General features: G+C 49.2%; 1 protein-coding gene across 5 annotated transcripts; it reads left to right on the top strand.

Moving 5' to 3' along the window:
• The first annotated feature begins 1,734 nt into the window (after positions 1-1,734).
• Positions 1,735-19,370, top strand: wdr24 (WD repeat domain 24). 5 transcript variants are annotated; one of them, NM_001142066.1, is given in 12 exon segments: positions 1,797-1,855; positions 4,676-5,358; positions 7,903-8,080; positions 9,241-9,919; positions 11,755-11,870; positions 11,950-12,065; positions 14,604-14,708; positions 15,774-16,111; positions 16,635-16,819; positions 17,997-18,298; positions 18,368-18,827; positions 18,918-19,370. In NM_001142066.1, coding segments are annotated over 9 exon segments (2,352 nt in total). In that variant the 5' UTR covers positions 1,797-1,855; positions 4,676-4,892; the 3' UTR covers positions 18,166-18,298; positions 18,368-18,827; positions 18,918-19,370.
• The last annotated feature ends 6,857 nt before the right edge of the window (positions 19,371-26,227 follow it).

Genomic DNA, 26,227 nt, shown 5'->3' with positions numbered 1-26,227 from the left:
TCCATTTTCCTTCTGTGTCTAACCCCATGAAAAGCCTTTCCCAGCTGACACATTGCAGAGATGCCCTTATACTGGCAAAGTCTGCACGTCTAAAATTGAGCGTATTAGTTACGGAACATGGAAGCCATCCCCTTATATATCCCAACACACCACCCAGTGGTTGCTGCCTGAACTGCAGGGAAACCACCACCTTAGGTGTCCAAATCCCACAGGGTCACCCTCTAGTGCATATATGTCAAACACAAGGCCCGGGGGCCAAATCCGGCCCACCTGGCTGTTTTATGTGGCCCTTGGTGAGTGTGTCTGACAATCCAGCCTCATCAATTTCCATTTTCCTCACATAGTAACTAAGACTAAGGGGTATATTTATCATGCTGTGTAAAAAGTGGAGTGAAGCATTACCAGTAATGTTGCCCAAGGCATCCAATCAGTAATCAGATTTCAACAGTAGCAAAGCATCTATTGGCTGCTATGAGCAACATCACCACTCCACTTTTTACACATTGTGATAAATATACCCCTTAGTATTTTACTAAGTATATTAATAAAAAATTTGGCCCGCGACTTAGCCTGTGTGATTGAGTTTGACACCCCTGCTCTAGTGCCTGTCTAAACGGGAACCCACCTAAGGGGCCTAAACTTGGGGATCCCTACATTTAAATACCAAGGAATTAAAGGAGACATATAGGATAAAGGGAAACCCCTAACCTTGTAGGCAATTAATATCCGGTGCTGGTTTCCCTTTGGGCTAAACATTAACCCTATCTGTAACAATGGCCCCTTTATTGGAGCTCCCTATAGATCCTCTCAGGTCCCTGTCTGTGTTTCATGAGGGGTGGGCGTGTCCTAACGGTCCCTGTAGGAGGGGGAGAGCCAATCACAGCCCTGCAGTCACACAAGCACAGACAGGCTTCAGTCCCCTATCAGGTCAGCCTAGCTGCTGATTGGTTCCTATCCTACAGTGCCGCCGGCCCCCCTGCACAGCCTGGGAAAGGAGGCAGCAGGAAGTGGCACAGATGGGCGGGGCTAGTGGGGTATTGCGGGAATAAATCAGCGGAAACACAATGTATTATGTAGAGGAGTATAATTCCCTGGTACGTGCCCAATGTTTATATGTCTCCTGTAAGGGCACGGTGGGCAGTCGCACACACTCTGCCCCATTGCGGCCAATGAACACTCAGCGCTAGCGACACATTGCTTGTTATGGTCGGTATGGCACTGTGGCTGTAAGTACGCTTGCCCCGGCCACTCACTGCCAATATTACTCATAGGGATAAAGGGCAACAAACCAAGGCTGGTATTTATGTCCCACAGAATGTATGTAGCCCTAATAACTGGCACATTCACTGTTAACTGACCGGTTACACCTGATAAACTGCCAGATATAAATGATTATATAATCTAGTAAGGGAGTAATAACTGATAATCACCAACCCACCAGGTTTATTAACGTGACTTTATGGGACTGACTCCCTGTATGACCCACCGATAATTCTCCTTGTTCAACCTGTTTAATATAAATGACCCCTAAAGCGACTGGGAGCTGGGGGGACACTCAGCAGCCAACACAACACACCAATCTTTATTCTTTTTATTGTACTATGAGGTACCAGCACAGGAAACAGACACTGAGAGGAGCTACGGCAACTTCCGCCCGTGTAACGTCGGCTAGCCACGCCCACAAGGCGTTACGTACTGCGTCACTGTGTTACGCGCAAAGCCAGTCTCGCGTGATGAGACTTGGAGTTTGTACCTCACGGGGGCGGGGCGACTGTGCTACAGAGTTTGCTGTGGAAGTGTAGGGAAGAACATGTGATATAGAGAGATGTGAGCAGCCAAGCTACGTCCCGGTATGGTAAGGGCTGAGAGGGAAGCAGCCCGGGGTACGTCCCGGTATGGTAAGGGCTGAGAGGGAAGCAGCCGGGGTATAGCTCAGTACTGACAGGGGGAGAGGGGGCTGTAAGCAGCCAATGGCAGGTCTCAGCATGATAGGGTAAGGGATATGTCTGTAAGCAGCCAATGGCAGGTCTCGGTATGATAGGGTAAGGGATATGTCTGTAAGTGGCCAATGGTAGGTCTCGGTATGATAGGGTAAGGGATATGTCTGTAAGCAGCCAATGGCAGGTCTCGGTATGATAGGGTAAGGGATATGTCTGTAAGCGGCCAATGGCAGGTCTCGGTATGATAGGGTAAGGGATATGTCTGTAAGCGGCCAATGGCAGGTCTCGGTATGATAGGGTAAGGGATATGTCTGTAAGCAGCCAATGGCAGGTCTCGGTATGATAGGGTAAGGAATATGTCTGTAAGTGGCCAATGGCAGGTCTCGGTATGATAGGGTAAGGGATATGTCTGTAAGTGGCCAATGGCAGGTCTCGGTATGATAGGGTAAGGGATATGTCTGTAAGTGGCCAATGGCAGGTCTCGGTATGATAGGGTAAGGGATATGTCTGTAAGCAGCCAATGGCAGGTCTCAGCATGATAGGGTAAGGGATATGTCTGTAAGTGGCCAATGGCAGGTCTCGGTATGATAGGGTAAGGGATATGTCTGTAAGCGGCCAATGGCAGGTCTCGGTATGATAGGGTAAGGGATATGTCTGTAAGCGGCCAATGGCAGGTCTCGGTATGATAGGGTAAGGGATATGTCTGTAAGTGGCCAATGGCAGGTCTCGGTATGATAGGGTAAGGGATATGTCTGTAAGCGGCCAATGGCAGGTCTCGGTATGATAGGGTAAGGGATATGTCTGTAAGCGGCCAATGGCAGGTCTCGGTATGATAGGGTAAGGGATATGTCTGTAAGCGGCCAATGGCAGGTCTCGGTATGATAGGGTAAGGGATATGTCTGTAAGTGGCCAATAGTAGGTCTCGGTATGATAGGGTAAGGGATATGTCTGTAAGCGGCCAATGGCAGGTCTCGGTATGATAGGGTAAGGGATATGTCTGTAAGTGGCCAATGGTAGGTCTCGGTATGATAGGGTAAGGGATATGTCTGTAAGTGGCCAATGGTAGGTCTCGGTATGATAGGGTAAGGGATATGTCTGTAAGTGGCCAATGGTAGGTCTCGGTATGATAGGGTAAGGGATATGTCTGTAAGTGGCCAATGGCAGGTCTCGGTATGATAGGGTAAGGGATATGTCTGTAAGCGGCCAATGGCAGGTCTCGGTATGATAGGGTAAGGGATATGTCTGTAAGCGGCCAATGGCAGGTCTCGGTATCATGGGTTCAAGAGGTATCTGTAGGCAACCCATGGCAGGTCTAGGTGCGAAGGTACAGGAGATACGTGTGTAAGCAGTGTATGTGAGGTATGATGGGGCAAGCAACCCCCAGGAGCTCTTAGTATAATAGGGTGAGAGGTATCTTTGTAATCAGGCCATGATAGGTCTTAGCAGGGTTGGTGAGAAATGTATCTGTAAGCAGCCCATGCTAGGTCTCAGTACGATGTTGGTGAGGGATATCTCTGTAAGCAGCCCATGCTAGGTCTCAGTACGATGTTGGTGAGGGACATCTCTGTAAGCAGCCCATGCTAGGTCTCAGTACGATGTTGGTGAGGGATATCTCTGTAAGCAGCCCATGCTAGGTCTCAGTACGATGTTGGTGAGGGATATCTCTGTAAGCAGCCCATGCTAGGTCTCAGTACGATGTTGGTGAGGGATATCTCTGTAAGCAGCCCATGCTAGGTCTCAGTACGATGTTGGTCAGGGATATCTCTGTAAGCAGCCCATGCTAGGTCTCAGTACGATGTTGGTCAGGGATATCTCTGTAAGCAGCCCATGCTAGGTCTCAGTACGATGTTGGTGAGGGATATCTCTGTAAGCAGCCCATGCTAGGTCTCAGTACGATGTTGGTGAGGGATATCTCTGTAAGCAGCCCATGCTAGGTCTCAGTACGATGTTGGTGAGGGATAGCTCTGTAAGCAGCCCATGCTAGGTCTCAGTACGATGTTGGTGAGGGATATCTCTGTAAGCAGCCCATGCTAGGTCTCAGTACGATGTTGGTGAGGGATATCTCTGTAAGCAGCCCATGCTAGGTATAAGTACGATGTTGGTGAGGGATATCTCTGTAAGCAGCCCATGCTAGGTATAAGTACGATGTTGGTGAGGGATATCTCTGTAAGCAGCCCATGCTAGGTCTCAGTACGATGTTGGTGAGGGATATCTCTGTAAGCAGCCCATGCTAGGTCTCAGTATGATGTTGGTGAGGGATATCTCTGTAAGCAGCCCATGCTAGGTATAAGTACGATGTTGGTGAGGGATATCTCTGTAAGCAGCCCATGCTAGGTATAAGTACGATGTTGGTGAGGGATATCTCTGTAAGCAGCCCATGCTAGGTCTCAGTACGATGTTGGTGAGGGATATCTCTGTAAGCAGCCCATGCTAGGTATAAGTATGATGTTGGTGAGGGATATCTCTGTAAAGCATCCCATGCTAGGTCTCAGTACGATGTTGGTGAGGGATATCTCTGTAAGCATCCCATGCTAGGTCTCACTACGATGTTGGTGAGGGATATCTCTGTAAGCAGCCCATGCTAGGTATAAGTACGATGTTGGTGAGGGATATCTCTGTAAGCAGCCCATGCTAGGTCTCAGTACGATGTTGGTGAGGGATATCTCTGTAAGCAGCCCATGCTAGGTTAGGGTTATAGGTTAATAGTATGTAATAATTTATTTCTTGAATTGCAGGATCATCAGAAATTCCATGTGCCTAACCTTAAACAAAAGCACTTGGCCAAGAAGGAGCTCAAATGCTAGATGCAAAGTGTTTTTTCTCCAAATGTTTCCTGCGTGCGTATAATTTGCTGCGTCATATAGCACCATGATGCTTCGTCGTTGTGATCAGTAGAATCTGTTGTAACTATCCCTGGGTTCTAGAAAGGGAACCAGTAAGGTGGCAACCTTAATGGAGAGAATGGCCCGTGTTACCACAGCCCTGACAGGCCGCACTATGTTTTGTCACCTGGACGCCCCTGCCAATGCCATAAGTGTGTGCCGAGATGCTGCCCAAGTGGTGGTTGCTGGCCGCAACATCTTCAAAATCTATTCTATGGAAGAAGATCACTTTGTGGAAAAAATGAATCTCAGGGTGGGCCGTCGGCCGTCTCTTAACTTCAGCTGTGCCGATGTCGTCTGGCACCAAATGGATGACAACTTGTTGGCCACTGCTGCAACCAATGGAGTGGTGGTGACGTGGAATCTGGGGAAGCCATCGCGTAACAAGCAGGACCAACTATTTACTGAGCACAAACGGACAGTGAACAAGGTGTGTTTCCACCCCACGGAAGTGTACATGCTGCTGAGCGGCTCGCAGGACGGATACATGAAGTGCTTTGACCTGCGCAAAAAGGATTCTGCCAGCACCTTCTCAGGTGAATGAGAAAACCGCTTAGAGGCTTAGCTTGTGTTGGTAGTCTCCCCAAGTGTAACTTCACCCACTCCTCTGGCGCTGATGGCAGATAGCGGCTCTACCTCCATTTTGTTTCTTGTATGTGATGCTGCAGTACAGGAAAGAGTCTGTGGCTGCGCTGCTCTATGGTAAATCAGCAGTAGCTATGGCCACCTCTCAAAGATGGCTCCCGAGTCTGAAATCTGCCTTAGCACTAAAGGTAACTGCCAAGAACAGTCTGTATTTAAAAGTGTATTTTCAGCTGTTGAGTTGTGTGTGAGTTGTGCCCAGATACATTGCACCCAATGCACTCAAGTCTTCTGCAACCCCACTGTCCAACATCCAAACCTTTGCATCTAAAGGGCAAGTAAGATTAATCAGAGTATATTGGATTCAGTCTGCAAGACAAACTCTTGAACATAATTGGTTAACAAGATGTAAAAAACGATCCCTCTTTAGACATTAAGCACACAAGTCTGTAAGTATCAACTCATTTGCAATATTAGAAATCCGTTGCCTTTCCTCAAATCCATTGGACAACCAAGGGGGTCACCATTAGGGATGCACCCAATCCCGAATTCGGTCGAGATTCGGGCTGAATCCAGACTCTTTTTTTTTTTTTTTTTTTTTGAAGGATTTGGTTTCGGCAGAATCCACAGTCCTGGCCAAACAGTTTTTCCATTGGTCGCCTTTCTTAATGGTTTTTTTATTTTTTTGCCTGCATCTTCTCTTCCCTATCTATGTCTCTTATCCATGCCCTGGGTAGGAGGGTCAGTTAGACACCGGTAGCCAGATAGCTGCTGAGATTCCAAACTGGAATAAAAAAATAATCATTCAAAAACCACAAAAGAAATTGTTGCCCAACTGAAAACTGTATAATTTGAAGGTGAACTTCCCCTTTAAGGAACTCGGATACCAGTCATTTGCTTTACGTAGGTGTTTGCCTTACATGCTCTTAGGCATGGGCGTGGCCTTGTGTTGCACCGCAGGGGAGCGCCAGAGCAAACGCAATTCATTCTTCCTTATGGGCCCATACTGACACAGGTGCACAAAATGGCGCCGGCCTGCTGGCTGTGACTGTAGATTCCAAGACTGAAGGGGAAAAAAAAGAAATAGTTTATATACAGTACTGTAAGTAACATTTATTTTGCTCAACTGACATGATAGGAATGGGTTTGGAATTATTTTTTTGGGTGACAGGTCCCCTTTAAGCACCAAGCGCAGGTGTAAAGCATCAAGTTCGGTACTTAAATGCCTTTTCCGTTTCCTCCTGAAATTCAGCAGGAACAGCCCCCTAAGTTTGCCCATAGCCTGTACAGAGAGATACCATAAAACTATGGCACATAGGGATTCCCCTGTACTAAGCACAATTCAGCAGGAACAGCCCCCTAAGTTTGCTCATAGCCTGTACAGAGAGATACCATAAAACTATGGCACATAGGGATTCCCCTGTACTAAGCACAATTCAGCAGGAACAGCCCCCTAAGTTTGCTCATAGCCTGTACAGAGAGATACCATAAAACTATGGCACATAGGGATTCCCCTGTACTAAGCACAATTCAGCAGGAACAGCCCCCTAAGTTTGCTCATAGCCTGTACAGAGAGATACCATAAAACTATGGCACATAGGGATTCCCCTGTACTAAGCACAATTTAGCAGGAACAGCCCCCTAAGTTTGCTCATAGCCTGTACAGAGAGATACCATAAAACTATGGCACATAGGGATTCCCCTGTACTAAGCACAATTTAGCAGGAACAGCCCCCTAAGTTTGCTCATAGCCTGTACAGAGAGATACCATAAAACTATGGCACATAGGGATTCGCCTGTACTAAGCACAATTCAGCAGGAACAGCCCCCTAAGTTTGCCCATAGCCTGTACAGAGAGATACCATAAACCTTTGGCACATAGGGATTCCCCTGTACTAAGCACAATTCAGCAGGAACAGCCCCCTAAGTTTGCTCATAGCCTGTACAGAGAGATACCATAAAACTATGGCACATAGGGATTCCCCTGTACTAACCACAATTCAGCAGGAACAGCCCCCTACGTTTGGCTAAAGTCAGTACAGAGGCACCCATAAATACCAAAGCCCTACTCCGCTTTATTTCACAGTTCCAGGTGAAGGAAGATGGATTTGGGGGCAAACTGGTCCAGGGAAGGGCTGTCCGGGAATACTACATTAATTTCATTTTCCTTTAACCCTATTTGGCTTTCAAAATACTGGAAGACATTGAGATGATATGATGGTTTTATTATATATTTACTACATTGCATTATTCTGACTGATATAATGTATAAAACATCAACGAGGTCAATGTAGAGTAGTATTGGGCATTTATATAATGGTATTCTTATGTGTCTCAATGTAGAGTAGTATTGTGCATTTATATAATGGCATTCTTATGTGTCTCATGCTATTGGTTTGTATTGCAGCTCGGCCTTCTGGGTAGTATATGCCTGTGGGCAAAGCTGTATCTGTATAAAGTAACCACGTGCCTTGAGATTTTCCCATTCCCATTTGCAGGGCAGTCGGAGAGCGTTCGAGACGTGCAGTTCAGCATTCGTGACTACTTCACATTTGCGGCCACCTTTGAGAATGGAAATGTTCAATTGTGGGACATTCGGAGGCCGGATCGATGCGAGCGCATGTTCACTGCCCACAATGGGCCGGTGTTCTGCTGCGACTGGCATCCTGAGGATAGGCAAGTACCCCTTAGCTGTGCGGCTAATGGTAGTCACAGTCTGGGCACCTTAATCATTAGTGGGAGGGGCTTCTTTGATGTGTATGCAGTAACACCTGGCGGGGGTATGTATGGTAATTGTTAGTGGGGTGTTTTCTATATATGAAAAAATAAGGACATGCTTATTATGGAGTAAATAATGGTGGGAGGGGCATTTTGTGTACAGAGAAGTCACTGGTGGCAAGGCCATGCGGTTTATAGACTAATTACTGTCTGGCAGACATTCTAAGTACAGAGCAGTTACTGGTTGGAGAGCCATTCTAAGTACAGAGCAGTTACTGGTTGGAGAGACATTCTAAGTACAGAGCGGTTACTGGTTGGAGAGCCATTCTAAGTACAGAGCGGTTACTGGTTGGAGAGCCATTCTAAGTACAGAGCGGTTACTGGTTGGAGAGCCTTTCTAAGTACAGAGCGGTTACTGGTTGGAGAGCCATTCTAAGTACAGAGCGGTTACTGGTTGGAGAGCCATTCTAAGTACAGAGCGGTTACTGGTTGGAGAGCCTTTCTAAGTACAGAGCGGTTACTGGTTGGAGAGCCATTCTAAGTACAGAGCGGTTACTGGTTGGAGAGCCATTCTAAGTACAGAGCGGTTACTGGTTGGAGAGACATTCTAAGTACAGAGCAGTTACTGGTTGGAGAGCCATTCTAAGTACAGAGCGGTTACTGGTTGGAGAGCCATTCTAAGTACAGAGCGGTTACTGGTTGGAGAGCCATTTTAAGTACAGAGCGGTTACTGGTTGGAGAGCCATTTTAAGTACAGAGCGGTTACTGGTTGGAGAGCCATTCTAAGTACAGAGCGGTTACTGGTTGGAGAGCCATTTTAAGTACAGAGCGGTTACTGGTTGGAGAGCCATTCTAAGTACAGAGCGGTTACTGGTTGGAGAGCCTTTGGAGAGCCAATTTTGTTGTGAGGGACCCCATGATTTCTGATGGCGGCTCTGCTGGTTGGAGAGCCATTCTAAGTCCAAATTAAATTGCAGTTTTTACTGAGAATTGCTTTTTTGCAGATGCCCAGAGACCTTGCGATGTTTGAATGATCATGGATAGTGGGACACACTAGTAAATGAAAATGAATTAGTAATTATAAGTTTAATGTCATTCTTCATTTCTCCTATCTACAGGGGTTGGTTGGCTACCGGAGGCCGGGACAAGATGGTAAAAGTTTGGGATATGAACACAAATCGTGCCAAGGAAATTTACTGTGTGCAGACTATTGCTTCAGTAGCGCGGGTAAAATGGAGACCTGAGAGAAAGTATCACATTGGTACCTGCTCTATGATGGTAGACCATAACATATATGTGTGGGATGTGCGTCGGCCATTTATACCATTTGCAACGTTTGAAGAACACAAGGATGTGACTACAGGTATCATATGGCGCCACATGCATGACCCTTACTTCTTGCTCTCGGGCTCAAAAGACAGTACTTTATACCAGCACATATTTAGAGACGCTCGAAGACCTATAGACCGTGCTAATCCAGAGGGACTTTGCTATGGTCTCTTCGGAGATCTGGCCTTTGCAGCTAAGGAAAGTCTCATATCGTCATCATCATCATCCTCATCACATGACTCTAACAGAAAGCCTTATGATCGACGACATCCAATATTTTTCTTGAGGAAGCCAGACCCTACAGAGCAATTTGAAAACATTTCTAGTGGCCTGAGCGTCTTTGAGGCGGGGGGTGGTGATATGGGATGGTTTGTCGCCACTGCTGAAAGGTATGCTTTGGCAGGACGCCCTCTTGCAGAGCTGTGTGACCACAATGCCAATGTGGCTAGAGATCTTAACAGATGGCAGGTAAGCTTTGGGGTTGTTTACACAATATTTTAATAGGCTTGAGTTATATAAGGGCATGAGTGGTAAATGTTGGGGGAGTTACAAGATGGTTGAAGTGGGAGATTGATGCTTTAATAAACATTTCAAAAGGTTATGGTTGTGCTCCCCAACCAGTGGCTTGGGGGGCAACATGTTGCTCCCCAACCCATTGTATGTTGTTCCCAGTGGCCTCAAAGCAGGTGCTTATTTTTGAATTCCGGGCTTGGAGGCAAGCTTTGGTTGCATTAAAACCAAATGTAATGCCAAACAGAGCCTTCTGTAGGCTGCCTGTCCCCATAGGGGCTACCAAATAGCCAATCACAGCCCTTATCTGGCACCCCCAGGTACATATTTCATGCCTGTGTTGCTCTCCAACTCTTTTTACATTTGCATGTGGCTCACAGGTAAAAAAAAAAAATGGGGATCCCTGGGTTATGGCATTGGAAGAGTTTGAGGTTATAGGAAAAATGTAGTTGAAATTGAAAAGAGGTAGTGACTGTAGAGAAAACAATGGAGACTGAGAGAAGAGGTGGCTAAAGATTTGGATGTGGTTTTATGGGGAGAAAGGTCACACACATAGGTATACAGATATAAATACATATAAATAAATACAAACACAGACCCCTCTCACAGACACACACACACATATATATATATATATATATAAACAGATATAAATACATATAAATAAATACAAACACAGACCCCTCTCACAGACACACACACACATATATATATATATATATATATAAACAGATATAAATACATATAAATAAATACAAACACAGACCCCTCTCACAGTCACACACACACATATATATATATATATATATAAACAGATATAAATACATATAAATAAACACAAATACAAACACAGACCCCTCTCACAGACACACACACACATATATATATATATATAAAGATACAGATATAAATACATATAAATAAATACAAACACAGACCCCTCTCACACACACACATATATATATATATAGATACAGATATAAATACATATAAATAAATACAAACACAGACCCCTCTCACACACACACACACACACACACACACATATATATATATATATAGAGATACAGATATAAATACATATAAATAAATACAAACACAGACCCCTCTCACACACACATATATATATATATAGAGATACAGATATAAATACATATAAATAAATACAAACACAGACCCCTCTCACAGACACACACATATATATATATATATAAACAGATATAAATACATATAAATAAACACAAATACAAACACAGACCCCTCTCACAGACACAACACAATCGGTCTGACACCCACACACCCCGGTCCTTCTGTTTACTCAGCGCGTTGCACTCTGGGAAGCCCTGCTCTGGGTAGAATAGGCAGTGATGGATGAAATGAAGCTCTGTTGGAGTAGAGAAATGAAACTGGGAGTGAGGGGAAGAGAAGGACACAATGATACATGAGGCAACAGTATAAGGGTTAGTGACATTTATGGATGAGGCTGTCGTTTCTTCTAGCACTATTAAGGGAATAGGTGGAAGAAAAGAAGATTAAAAGTATGGGGAAGCAATGGAAATGGAGTGTAAAGTTGCAAAGAAAAAGATGAAGTGATTTTGCTGTAATGGAAACCCGAAGAAGGGATCTGGAACAGTAAATTGGAAGAACGGGGTGGAATTGCTAAAGGGGAAAAACCAATGTAAAGAGGGCACTGTGGGTGCAAGATCTGAAGGAGAATCGGATAAATGCAGTGAGGTTCATTCAGTTGTGTTTTTAGTGGAACCACTTGTGGCAACTGATTGTTTGTTTTCAAGGTTGCTCAAACATGGACAATGCTAAGAATTATTTACTGCAGTCCAGGTACCGTTCCATCTGCCAATCTGAACCATAGCTTGGGCAAAAGTGGCTCTACCCTGCCTTTGCTGAACAGGTAGGCAACCGTGTACTCCCCCCAGTGTAAGAATACATGTACCCTTCCCTCTCTCCATGATACAACGTCTTTATTACAGTTTCAACCTGAAGGAGCTACCATCTGGGATAGTCGGAGAGTCCCGCCTGGAGCACAGTAAGGGGGACAGCCGAACCGATAGCATTCTAATGGATCCTGCGGCCATTAATAATGATGGTATGTGTCAGTGTTGTGCTCTGCAATGAAATGATTGCCAGGTATTATTGAACTACAAGTAGTAAAGGTGGTGGGTAATGCTGAGAGTTAGGGATTAATCATGTGTCCGCTTCATGGCGCTTTTGTCTTTCCTGCAACTGGGCGAGGGTTTGTGTAGCTAAAAAAAAGCATAAAAATTCCCATGTGAGATTATTTTGATGTGGCCGAGCAAAAGTGTCATTTTCTTATGATGCTACTCTCATCTCAATATATGAGTAGTTGCTTTTTTAAATGCAACTCAGCATTATGTTAGTAACTAGCCCTACGGTCGGAACATTCTGTTAGTAACCGGCCCTACAGTCGGAGCATTATGTTAGTAACTAGCCCTACAATCGGAGCATTCTTTTAGTAACTAGCCCTACAGTCGGAACATTCTGTTAGTAACTAGCTCTACAGTCGGAGCATTCTGTTAGTAACTAGCCCTACAGTTGGAGCATTCTGTTAGTAACTAGCTCTACAGTCGGAGCATTCTGTTAGTAACTAGCCCTACAGTCGGAGCATTATGTTAGTAACTAGCCCTACAATCGGAGCATTCTTTTAGTAACTAGCCCTGCAGTCGGAACATTCTGTTAGTAACTAGCTCTACAGTCGGAGCATTCTGTTAGTAACTAGCCCTACAGTTGGAGCATTCTGTTAGTAACTAGCTCTACAGTCGGAGCATTCGCATTCTGTTAGTAACTAGCCCTTCAGTCGGAGCATTCTGTTAGTAACTGGCCCTACAGTTGGAGCATTCTTTTAGTAACTAGCCCTACAGTTGGAGCATTCTGTTAGTAACTGGCCCTACAGTTGGAGCATTCTGTTAGTAACAGGCCCTACAGTTGGAGCATTCTGTTAGTAACTGGCCCTACAGTTGGAGCATTCTGTTAGTAACTAGCCCTACAGTCGGAACATTCTGTTAGTAACTGGCCCTACAGTCGGAGCATTCTGTTAGTAACAGGCCCTACAGTTGGAGCATTCTGTTAATAACTAGCCGTACAGTCGGAGCATTATGTTAGTAACTGGCCCTACAGTTGGAGCATTCTGTTAGTAACTGGCCCTACAATTGGAGCATTCTGTTAGTAACTGGCCCTACAGTTGGAGCATTCTGTTAGTAACTGGCCCTACAATTGGAGCATTCTGTTAGTAACTGGCCCTACAATTGGAGCATTCTGTTAGTAACAGGCCCTACAGTTGGAGCATTCTGTTAGTAACTGGCCCTACAGTTGGAGCATTCTGTTAGTAACTGGCCCTACAATTGGAGCATTCTGTTAGTAACTGGCCCTACAATTGGAGCATTCTGTTAGTAACTGGCCCTACAGTTGGAGCATTCTGTTAGTAACTGGCCCTACAATTGGAGCATTCTGTTAGTAACTGGCCCTACAATTGGAGCATTCTGTTAGTAACTGGCCCTACAGTTGGAGCATTCTGTTAGTAACTGGCCCTACAGTTGGAGCATTCTGTTAGTAACTGGCCCTACAATTGGAGCATTCTGTTAGTAACAGGCCCTACAGTTGGAGCATTCTGTTAGTAACTGGCCCTACAGTCGGAGCATTCTGTTAGTAACAGGCCCTACAGTCAGAGCATTCTGTTAGTAACAGGCCCTACAGTTGGAGCATTATGTTAGTAACTGGCCCTACAGTTGGAGCATTCTGTTAATAACTAGCCCTACAGTTGGAGCATTCTGTTAGTAACTGGCCCTACAGTTGGAGCATTCTGTTAGTAACTGGCCCTACAGTTGGAGCATTCTGTTAGTAACTGGCCCTACAGTTGGAGCATTCTGTTAGTAACTGGCCCTACAGTTGGAGCATTCTGTTAGTAACTGGCCCTACAGTTGGAGCATTCTGTTAATAACTAGCCCTACAGTTGGAGCATTCTGTTAATAACTGGCCCTACAGTCAGAGCATTCTGTTAGTAACTGGCCCTACAGTTGGAGCATTCTGTTAGTAACTGGCCCTACAGTTGGAGCATTCTGTTAGTAACTGGCCCTACAGTTGGAGCATTCTGTTAGTAACTGGCCCTACAGTTGGAGCATTCTGTTAGTAACTGGCCCTACAGTTGGAGCATTCTGTTAATAACTGGCCCTACAGTCAGAGCATTCTGTTAGTAACTGGCCCTACAGTTGGAGCATTCTGTTAGTAACTGGCCCTACAGTTGGAGCATTCTGTTAGTAACTGGCCCTACAGTTGGAGCATTCTGTTAGTAACTGGCCCTACAGTTGGAGCATTCTGTTAGTAACTAGCCCTACAGTTGGAGCATTCTGTTAGTAACTGGCCCTACAGTTGGAGCATTCTGTTAATAACTAGCCGTACAGTCAGAGCATTCTGTTAGTAACTGGCCCTACAGTTGGAGCATTCTGTTAGTAACTGGCCCTACAGTTGGAGCATTCTGTTAGTAACTAGCTCTACAGTCGGAGCATTCTGTTAGTAACTGGCCCTACAGTTGGAGCATTCTGTTAGTAACTGGCCCTACAGGAGGTCTCTCCTGTGCATCTCTAATTGTCTCTTCTTTCCACTTGGGCAGAAAATGAAGAAACAGAGGGCAGTGATGTTCCTGCCGATTACCTGCTTGGAGATGTGGAAGGGGATGAGGATGAACTGTATATGATGGACCAGGAACAGCCGCACAGTAAGTTCTTTTTTTGTGCTGAAAACATAATGGTGGGGAAATGATTGGTTGAGTAGCTGTGTGGGTGGTGCTCTCTGTGGCTGAGGAGACTGGGATGGGGGAGCAATGAAGGTGACAGGGTACTGCTCATATCTAGAAAGTGGTGTCCCTGGAGAGTTCTCTCACAGATGGCTCTTTGGGTTGGGGTCTCCTCCCACAGATAATGCACACTGGCTCTCTGGGAAGTCATGAGAAAGTCATTCTCCTCTCTTGGTTTCTCTGAAAAGGTGGCATTCTTCTGAATATTCTGGTTTCCAGTGCTACTGGGATATTCTGGAGCATTCCGGGAAATCATTTGGTGTCTGTGGCTGCCTTAAAGGAAAATGAAAGTCAAAATCAATTAAGCACACTATTCAATAGTACTAATATCGCTAATGTAGAAACACTATATTTCTGACTTAGAGAAAGATTTCCGGAGATACACTTACTACAGACTCTTTTCAGTGAACAGCGCCGCCATCTTTAATAGGGATGCCCACTTCCTTTACCTCACTACTGCACATGCGCCCCCGGCCAGGCTGTGTCTGTCAGCACAGCCCCCCCCCGCTCTTCAAGCACTTGCAGGCTGTGTTTTTGTGATCCGAACCGCCCCCCACCCCCCCTGCTCCTGCACAGACACCAACTGGCACTGTTACCAACCACTTCCGTCCCCCCCGCTGCCCTCCCATCCCCGCACCTCACTTCTGCGCAGACTGACGACGGTTAGGAAGAGGGATGGAGCCCGTTATTGGATAGTTTTGTAAGAGGTGGAATTAAGGATCTATAATGTGTTCATTATTAGGAGTTGACGTCAGCTGGGTCTGTTTGTCATTCATCGTCCCCAAAAGCAAGTGTTCTTACAAAGTCAAGCCAATGATGGGTAACATGGGGGTTATCATCAAATCATGGTCGGAACATATCAGACATATTACATCTGCTACTAGCAGCCGCCGGAGATCTATTCCCAATGAATCCCATCTGCAATAAACTTTATTTGCTTGTTATTGTATTCAATATAATATAATATCATTTCCTTTCTTTATTCAGCTGAGGAGCAGGAGTATGTCCTTCCTCAGGAGGGCTTCCCCTTACGTCATGAAATTATGGACAACCCCTCCGCTCTGGATCATCTGCAGGAGAAAGCGGAGTCGCCACACGTGAGCGGCAATGAGGCGGAGACGGTGTCCCTGACTCCTGTGGAGTCCTTTTCCCTTATCGCTATCTCTCATTCCCTGTATGAGAACCGACTCCCCTCCGACTTCTTCAGTCCCACAGTGCGGGACATGTTGTGCTTCTATGCCGAGCAAGGAGACGTACAAATGGCCGCCTCGGTCCTTATTGTTCTGGGGGAGAGAATCCGCAAAGAGATAGATGAGCAAACCCAGGTATCACACAGATGTCTTTGTTTCATTAATAGCTTTATTAGTACCTCGTTAGTATAATGTGGTGCATCAGAGAGCTCCTCTATGAGCTAACCAGATTAGTCTGACATGACCTGTCCTTTTATAAAGCCATGCTGATTCCTACCCATAATGCCATTCTCCAGTACATAATTATGAATGTGATCCCTTAACAAGCCTTCAAATAACTTGTCCGGTCTTGGAACTCTGACTTCTCTATTGTATACACTGAATACGAAAACGGATTTAGCACATTTTCCTTTTCTTTATCTGTTATAAGCACATTTTACCATAATTTAATAGAACCGCACTCTCGCCCTTATCTTTAAGTATTAACAATTGCTTCCACCAATAAATAATAACAATGACCATTGCAGACAATGGAGTATTATTATGGGGCACATTTCCCTGAGTGCTGCTTTACATGCTACATGTAACAATAATGGGGTTTGTGCTACTATATTGGGAATCCAGTGCACACTATACAGTATTGGTTTATTCTGCACAGGAGCACTGGTTCACTTCCTACATTGACCTCCTTCAGCGATTTAAACTGTGGAACGTCTCCAACCAAGTGATTAAGCTCAGTACCTGCAGCTCCATCAACTGCCTGAATCAGGCCTCCACCACCCTGCATGTCAACTGCAGCAACTGCAAGCGGCCAATGAGCAACAAGGGATGGATTTGTGATAGGTGAGTTGGGTCTCTTAGGGGAATGTGTGCCCCCCCGGTGCAGTTGGTCTGCTTGGTATCTAGCAGTGTACTGTCTGTACAGGAGGGAGAGGGATGGGGATATACAATGGCCCCCCCCCCCCCCCCCCCCGTGCAGTTGGTCTGCTTGGTATCTAGCAGTGTGCTGTCTGTACAGGAGGGAGAGGGATGGGGATATGCAATGGCACCCCCCAGTGCAGTTGGTCTGCTTGGTATCTAGCAATGTACTGTCTGTACAGGAGGGAGAGGGATGGGGATATGCAATGGCACCCCCCAGTGCAGTTGGTCTGCTTGGTATCTAGCAGTGTGCTGTCTGTACAGGAGGGAGAGGGATGGGGATATGCAATGGCACCCCCCCAGTGCAGTTGGTCTGCTTGGTATCTAGCAATGTACTGTCTGTACAGGAGGGAGAGGGATGGGGATATGCAATGGCACCCCCCAGTGCAGTTGGTCTGCTTGGTATCTAGCAGTGTACTGTCTGTACAGGAGGGAGAGGGATGGGGATATGCAATGGCACCCCCCAGTGCAGTTGGTCTGCTTGGTATCTAGCAATGTACTGTCTGTACAGGAGGGAGAGGGATGGGGGTATACAATGGGACCCCCCCCCCGTGCAGTTGGTCTGCTTGGTATCTAGCAATGTACTGTCTGTACAGGAGGGAGAGGGATGGGGATATGCAATGGCACCCCCCGTGCAGTTGGTCTGCTTGGTATCTAGCAATGTACTGTCTGTACAGGAGGGAGAGGGATGGGGGTATACAATGGGACCCCCCCCCCGTGCAGTTGGTCTGCTTGGTATCTAGCAATGTACTGTCTGTACAGGAGGGAGAGGGATGGGGATATGCAATGGCACCCCCCCGTGCAGTTGGTCTGCTTGGTATCTAGCAATGTACTGTCTGTACAGGAGGGAGAGGGATGGGGGTATACAATGGCACCCCCCCCCCCCCCGTGCAGTTGGTCTGCTTGGTATCTAGCAATGTACTTTATGTAACCAAAGATCTAAGGTTGACTTTGCTCAGATGAGATAGTACCCTATCTTTGTACATATAGAATGGGAATGGGATTGAATAGAGGAATAATTCATTATTGGAATTAGTGCTGTGTTTGATTTTACACAATATACATCATTTATATATTTCTCACTATTTCCTCTCTCCTCTAGGTGCCGCCAGTGTGCCAGTATGTGTGCTGTGTGCCACCATGTGGTGAAAGGACTGTTTGTTTGGTGCCAGGGGTGCTGCCATGGGGGGCACCTGCAGCACATTATGAACTGGATGCAGAACAATTCGCACTGCCCTGCTGGATGTGGGCATCTGTGTGAATACAGTTAAGCCCTGTATCTGACTGACTGCCCCCGTGTATCTGACCGAATGCCCCTGTGTATCTGACCGACTGCCCCCCGCGTATCTGACCGACTGCCCCCCGCGTATCTGACCGACTGCCCCCCGCGTATCTGACCGACTGCCCCCCGAGTATCTGTCTGACTGCCCCCCGCATATCTGACCGACTGCCCCCGTGTATCTGACCGACTGCCCCCCGTGTATCTGACCGACTGCCCCCCGTGTATCTGACCGACTGCCCCCCGCGTATCTGACCGACTGCCCCCCGCGTATCTGACCGACTGCCCCCCCGCGTATCTGTCCGACTGCCCCCCGCGTATCTGTCCGACTGCCCCCCGCGTATCTGTCCGACTGCCCCCGCGTATCTGACCGACTGCCCCCCGCGTATCTGACCGACTGCCCCCCGCGTATCTGACCGACTGCCCCCCGCGTATCTGACCGACTGCCCCCCGCGTATCTGACCGACTGCCCCCCGCGTATCTGACCGACTGCCCCCCGCGTATCTGACCGACTGCCCCCCGCGTATCTGACCGACTGCCCCCCGCGTATCTGACCGACTGCCCCCCGCGTATCTGACCGACTGCCCCCCGCGTATCTGACCGACTGCCCCCCGCGTATCTGACCGACTGCCCCCCGCGTATCTGACCGACTGCCCCCGCGTAGCTGACCGACTGCCCCCCGCGTAGCTGACCGACTGCCCCCCGCGTAGCTGACCGACTGCCCCCCGCGTAGCTGACCGACTGCCCCCGCGTACCTGACCGACTGCCCCCCGCGTACCTGACCGACTGCCCCCCGCGTACCTGACCGACTGCCCCCCGCGTACCTGACCGACTGCCCCCCGCGTACCTGACCGACTGCCCCCCGCGTATCTGACCGACTGCCCCCCGTGTATCTGACCGACTGCCCCCGGTGCCTGTATTCGGAATGGAGATGCTCAGTAGTGCTGCTGTGTTTGCACTGTTTCTAAGAGGCTGAAATGAACAAATACAGGAAAGTGGGAGTTATAGTTGCACGAAAGTACTAGGTCTTATTTACTAAACGATACAAAGTGCAGAAAAACAAAAGACATACAGAGAAATCTTATGCAGTCTCCATGTGATTGGGTTAGAGCATCTGATTGGCCAATCCAGACACAAAACTCAAGTTTGCCTCCCACACATAAAACGCTGTATAATAAAAGACCCTTTCAAATGAAATATGAAGGCCAAAATTTTTTATTTATTTTTTTTAAACACCCATACCAGTTATACACCCATTATAAATGGTTAGGGCTAAGTGCAAGCACTGAGGGGCACATACACGCTCTAGAATGTGCTGCCCCTCGTGCCTTACTGGGGGCGGGGTGCTGCCCATGTGCCTTACTGGGGGCGGGGTGCTGCCCCTTGTGCCTTACTGGGGGCGGGGTGCTGCCCATGTGCCTTACTGGGGACGGGGTGCTGCCCCTCGTGCCTTACTGGGGGCGGGGTGCTGCCCCTCGTGCCTTACTGGGGGCGGGGTGCTGCCCCTCGTGCCTTACTGGGGGCGGGGTGGTGTCTCTTGTGCCTTACTGGGGGCGGTGTGCTGCCCCTCGTGCCTTACTGGGGGCGGGGTGCTGCTCCTCGTGCCTTACTGGGGGCGGGGGTGCTGTCCCATGTGCCTTACTGGGGCGGTGTGCTGCCCCTCGTGCCTTACTGGGGGTGGTGTGCTGCCCCTCGTGCCTTACTGGGGGCGGGGTGCTGCCCCTCGTGCCTTACTGGGGGCGGGGTGCTGCCCCTCGTGCCTTACTGGGGGCGGGGTGCTGTCCCATGTGCCTTACTGGGGGCGGGGTGCTGCCCCTCGTGCCTTACTGGGGGCAGGGTGCTGCCCCTCGTGCCTTACTGGGGGCGGGGTGCTGCCCCTCGTGCCTTACTGGGGGCGGGGTGCTGCTCCTCGTGCCTTACTGGGGGCGGGGTGCTGCCCCTCGTGCCTTACTGGGGACGGGGTGCTGCCCCTCGCGCATTACTGGGGGGGGGTGCTGCCCCTCGCGCCTTAGGGGGGCGGGGTGCTGCCCCTCGTGCCTTACTAGGGGCGGGGTGCTGCCCCTTGTGCCTTACTGGGGGCGGGGTGCTGCCCCTCGCGCATTACTGGGGGCGGGGTGCTGCCCCTTGTGCCTTACTGGGGGCGGGGTGCTGCCCCTTGTGCCTTACTGGGGGCGGGGTGCTGCCCCTTGTGCCTTACTGGGGGCGGGGTGCTGCCCCTCGCGCATTACTGGGGGCGGGGTGCTGCTCCTCGTGCCTTACTGGGGACGGGGTGCTGCCCCTCGCGCATTACTGGGGGCGGGGTGCTGCTCCTCGTGCCTTACTGGCTGCAGTTTTTGTTGCAGAATGAGTAGTCTGCTGAACTGGACTCTCAGGTAAGTCACGTGTCTCACACACACACAGTTATGGGGGAATGGGCACTATAACCTAATGTTTGGTGCATGCTGGGAGCAAGTTCAGGTAAGTCATATGTCTCTTACCCATAAGTCCCTGCCCCGGTGCTTTACTGGCTGTGCTGTGCTGCCCCTTGTGCCTTACTGGGGGCGGTGTGCTGCCCCTTGTGCCTTACTGGGGGCGGGGTGCTGCCCCTTGTGCCTTACTGGGGCGGGGTGGTGTCTCTTGTGCCTTACTGGGGGAGGGGTGCTGCCCCTCGTGCCTTACTGGGGCGGGGTGGTGTCTCTTGTGCCTTACTGGGGGTCGGGGTGCTGTCCCATGTGCCTTACTGGGGGCGGGGTGCTGCCCCTCGTGCCTTACTGGGGGCGGGGTGCTGTCTCTTGTGCCTTACTGGGGGGTCGGGGTGCTGTCCCATGTGCCTTACTGGGGCGGGGTGCTGCCCCTCGTGCCTTACTGGGAGGTCGGGGTGCTGTCCCATGTGCCTTATTGGGGGCGGGGGTGCTGCCCCTCGTGCCTTACTGGGGGCGGGGTGCTGCCCCTCGTGCCTTACTGGGGCGGGGTGGTGTCTCTTGTGCCTTACTGGGGGTCGGGGTGCTGTCCCATGTGCCTTATTGGGGGCGGGGTGCTGCCCCTCGTGCCTTATTGGGGGCGGGGTGCTGCCCATCGTGCCTTACTGGGGCGGGGTGGTGTCTCTTGTGCCTTACTGGGGGGTCGGGGTGCTGTCCCATGTGCCTTACTGGGGCGGGGTGCTGCCCCTCGTGCCTTACTGGGGGGTCGGGGTGCTGTCCCATGTGCCTTATTGGGGGCGGGGGTGCTGCCCCTCGTGCCTTACTGGGGGCGGGGTGCTGCCCCTCGTGCCTTACTGGGGCGGGGTGGTGTCTCTTGTGCCTTACTGGGGGTCGGGGTGCTGTCCCATGTGCCTTATTGGGGGCGGGGTGCTGCCCCTCGTGCCTTGCTGGGGGGCGGGGTGCTGCCCCTCGTGCCTTACTGGGGCGGGGTGGTGTCTCTTGTGCCTTACTGGGGGCGGGGTGCTGTCTCTTGTGCCTTACTGGGGGGTCGGGGGTGCTGTCCCATGTGCCTTACTGGGGCGGGGTGCTGCCCCTCGTGCCTTACTGGGAGGTCGGGGTGCTGTCCCATGTGCCTTATTGGGGGCGGGGGTGCTGCCCCTCGTGCCTTACTGGGGGCGGGGTGCTGCCCCTCGTGCCTTACTGGGGGCGGTGTGCTGTCTCTTGTGCCTTACTGGGGCGGGGTGGTGTCTCTTGTGCCTTACTGGGCGTCGGGGTGCTGTCCCATGTGCCTTATTGGGGGCGGGGTGCTGCCCCTCGTGCCTTATTGGGGGCGGGGTGCTGTCCCATGTGCCTTACTGGGGCGGGGTGCTGCCCCTCGTGCCTTACTGGGGGGTCGGGGTGCTGTCCCATGTGCCTTATTGGGGGCGGGGGTGCTGCCCCTCGTGCCTTACTGGGGGCGGGGTGCTGCCCCTCGTGCCTTACTGGGGCGGGGTGGTGTCTCTTGTGCCTTACTGGGGGTCGGGGTGCTGTCCCATGTGCCTTATTGGGGGCGGGGTGGTGTCTCTTGTGCCTTACTGGGGGTCGGGGTGCTGTCCCATGTGCCTTATTGGGGGCGGGGTGCTGCCCCTCGTGCCTTACTGGGGGCGGGGTGCTGCCCCTCGTGCCTTACTGGGGCGGGGTGGTGTCTCTTGTGCCTTACTGGGGGTCGGGGTGCTGTCCCATGTGCCTTATTGGGGGCGGGGTGCTGCCCCTCGTGCCTTACTGGGGGCGGGGTGCTGCCCCTCGTGCCTTACTGGGGCGGGGTGGTGTCTCTTGTGCCTTACTGGGGACGGGGTGCTGCCCCTTGCGCCTTACTGGCTGCGGTGTCTGTTGCTGAATGAGTAGTCTGCTGAACTGGACTCTCAGGTAAGTCACGTGTCACACACACACAGTTATGGGGGAATGGGCACTATAACCTAATGTTTGGTGCATGCTGGGAGCAAGTTCAGGTAAGTCATATGTCTCTTACCCATAAGTCCCTGCCCCGGTGCTTAGTGATGTAATTTATGTCACATGACTCACTGACACTTGTGTGTTATAATAAATGATGTGCCCCATTGGTAAAATATGAGGATCATAGAAGTCAATAAGGAGTTCCTAATGTTGGGAAAGTAAAGTGTAAGAAGTGCATGTTGGGTAAGTAACCCTTGTGAAACCCTCACACACAAGGATCTATTAGTCTCCATAGTCCATGTATTAGGGGTAAAATGTCCTCTAAGTTGCCAATGAAGCGTGTAGATTTGCCTGTGGGCCGGCTTCCTTATCTAATCGTAGCCCAATGTATAGATATATCCATTGTGCACACAGTCCCGCTGCTTATTGGCGAGGATTATGGGTAAGGAGGGGTTTGGGAGCATCGTAGAACAAAGTGCTCATTCACATCCCAACAATAAAACATCAGAAAACTTTCTAATCAAAGGGGATGTTCAACTGCTGACAATAGTTGTTGTAATTGATCTTTATTATTTAGTGCTGCTAGTCGCCCTATTCTCTCCTTGGCAGTGATGGCCGACACCAACTTGCATTCTGCCCAAACAGGAAGTCGGCGCTGAAATGGTTACTGCGCATACCTGCCCTCTCCTGCTTCGATTGCATTGCACTGATCCGATTGGCTGAATCTTACCCGATAATGATTTGCAAATGAAGCAGGAGAGGGAAGGAACTTTTTGATATTATGGTCTGGGCAATCCCCTACAGAGAGAGCTGAGAGCGGATTGGTGAGCGCTTTAGCAGCCCTGACCAACGGCTTAAATGCTCTGTAGCTTCAAAACTAAATATTTAAAGACCTTTTACAGAAATGTTTTTTTTGACCGGCTGTTTAAATTCAGAACATTGGAGGTGAACCTCCGACCTATCTCTCTGCTCCCATTCATTTCCAAACTGCTTGAGCGCCTAGTATACAACAGACTGACGCTATTCCTCTCTGACAATAACCTCCTGGATCCCCTACAATCTGGTTTTAGACAACAACACTCCACCGAAACTGCTCTAACCCGACTAACAAATGGCCTCCTTTCGGCTAAAGCCAAAAAACACTACTCGCTACTAATACTTCTCGATCTCTCTGCTGCTTTTGACACTGTGGATCCCCCTCTTCTCCTCCAGACTCTCCGCTCTCTTGGCCTTCGTGACACTGCCTTATCCTGGTTTCCATCTTATCTCTCAGATCCTTCAGTGTCTCTTACAATGGGGAATCCCCTTCTCCCCTGCCTCTTTCTGTCGGGGTTCCTCAAGGCTCTGCCCTGGGCCCCTTACTATTTTCTCTCTATACCTCCTCACTTGGCAAACTAATCAGTTCTTTTGGCTGTCAGTACCACCTCTATGCTGGGGATACTCAGATCTATCTTTCCTCTCCTGATCTCAACCCAGAGCTTCTAACTGGCGTCTCTCCCTGCCTGTCCGCTATCTCCACTTGGATGTCCCAACGTTACCTGAAATTAAACCTCTCTAAAACTGAACTGGTTCTCTTTCCCCCATCCAACGCCCACATTGTTCCCGAGGTATCTATAACGGTTAACAATTCTACCATCACCCCATCTTCCCAGGCCCGGTGCCTCGGGGTTATCCTTGATTCTGCCCTGTCCTTCACCCCCTCATATCCAATCACTTATCAAATCATGTCACTTTCACCTAAGAAATATCTCCAAAATCCGATCATTTATCACCCAAGATGCTGCCAAAATTCTTATTCACTCTCTTATAATATCTCGCCTGGACTACTGTAACTCCCTATTAATTGGCCTTCCCCTCCAAAGCCTGTCCCCTCTCCAGTCCATAATGAATACTGCTGCCCGGCTCATACACCTCTCCAACCGCTCCTCCTCTGCCGTGCCACTCTGCCAATCCCTGCACTGGCTTCCCCTGCCATCCAGGATAAAATTCAAGCTATTGACCCTCACATTTAAAGCAGTCCATAACTCTGCCCCACCCTACATCTCTGAACTCATCTCTAGGTACCATCCAACCCGCTTGTTACGCTCCTCTACTGACCTGCTCCTCAACTCCTCTCTCATTCCCTCCTCACACGCTCGCATTCAAGACTTTGCAAGGGCTGCCCCCCTTCTCTGGAATTCGCTCCCACAAACTGTCAGACTTTCTCCCAATCTCTCTGCCTTCAAGAAATCTCTAAAAACACATTTATTTAGAGAGGCTTACCCTAATCTAGTTTAGCAATACCCTGTGCCCCACCTCTCACAACTCTGGTCATGCCCATTCCCACACCTTGTGTCTCAACCCTTTCTCCTTGTAGATTGTAAGCTCTTTTGGGCAGGGCCCTCTTCCCCTCTTGTATCGGTTACTGATTGCTTTATATGTTACTCCTTGTAGAGTGTAAGCTCTTTGGGGCAGGGCTCTCTTCCCCTCCTGTATCGGTTACTGATTGCTTTATATGTTACTCCTTGTAGAGTGTAAGCTCTTTTGGGCAGGGCTCTCTTCCCCTCCTGTATCGGTTATTGATTGCTTTATATGTTACTCCTTGTAGAGTGTAAGCTCTTTGGGGCAGGGCTCCCTTCCCCTCCTGTATCGGTTACTGATTGCTTTATATGTTACTCCTTGTAGAGTGTAAGCTCTTTTGGGCAGGGCTCCCTTCCCCTCCTGTATCGGTTACTGATTGCTTTATATGTTACTCCTTGTAGAGTGTAAGCTCTTTTGGGCAGGGCTCCCTTCCCCTCCTGTATCAGTTACTGATTGCTTTATATGTTACTCCTTGTAGAGTGTAAGCTCTTTGGGGCAGGGCTCCCTTCCCCTCTTGTATCGGTTATTGATTGCTTTATATGTTACTCCTTGTAGAGTGTAAGCTCTTTGGGGCAGGGCTCCCTTCCCCTCCTGTATCGGTTACTGATTGCTTTATATGTTACTCCTTGTAGAGTGTAAGCTCTTTTGGGCAGGGCTCCCTTCCCCTCCTGTATCGGTTACTGATTGCTTTATATGTTACTCCTTGTAGAGTGTAAGCTCTTTTGGGCAGGGCTCCCTTCCCCTCCTGTATCAGTTACTGATTGCTTTATATGTTACTCCTTGTAGAGTGTAAGCTCTTTTGGGCAGGGCTCTCTTCCCCTCCTGTATCGGTTATTGATTGCTTTATATGTTACTCCTTGTAGAGTGTAAGCTCTTTGGGGCAGGGCTCCCTTCCCCTCCTGTATCGGTTACTGATTGCTTTATATGTTACTCCTTGTAGAGTGTAAGCTCTTTTGGGCAGGGCTCCCTTCCCCTCCTGTATCGGTTACTGATTGCTTTATATGTTACTCCTTGTAGAGTGTAAGCTCTTTTGGGCAGGGCTCCCTTCCCCTCCTGTATCGGTTACTGATTGCTTTATATGTTACTCCTTGTAGAGTGTAAGCTCTTTTGGGCAGGGCTCCCTTCCCCTCCTGTATGGGTTACTGATTGCTTTATATGTTACTCCTTGTAGAGTGTAAGCTCTTTTGGGCAGGGCTCTCTTCCCCTCCTGTATCAGTTACTGATTGCTTTATATGTTACTCCTTGTAGAGTGTAAGCTCTTTTGGGCAGGGCTCCCTTCCCCTCCTGTATCAGTTACTGATTGCTTTATATGTTACTCCTTGTAGAGTGTAAGCTCTTTTGGGCAGGGCTCCCTTCCCCTCTTGTATCGGTTATTGATTGCTT

The sequence above is a fragment of the Xenopus tropicalis genome, chromosome 9 (assembly GCF_000004195.4).
Source record: "Xenopus tropicalis strain Nigerian chromosome 9, UCB_Xtro_10.0, whole genome shotgun sequence".
In the NCBI taxonomy this organism is placed as follows: domain Eukaryota; kingdom Metazoa; phylum Chordata; class Amphibia; order Anura; family Pipidae; genus Xenopus; species Xenopus tropicalis.
This window is presented reverse-complemented; position numbering and strand designations above follow the sequence as displayed.

Bases quoted from the DNA above. Each gene is read 5' to 3' on its own strand.
- wdr24 (XM_031892553.1), top strand. From the start codon at position 4,893: ATGGAGAGAATGGCCCGTGTTACCACAGCCCTGACAGGCCGCACTATG. The intron at 12,066-14,603 runs GTATGTGTCAGT...CCACTTGGGCAG, and splicing joins TGCGGCCATTAATAATGATG to AAAATGAAGAAACAGAGGGC. The intron at 14,709-15,773 runs GTAAGTTCTTTT...TTCTTTATTCAG, and splicing joins GGACCAGGAACAGCCGCACA to CTGAGGAGCAGGAGTATGTC.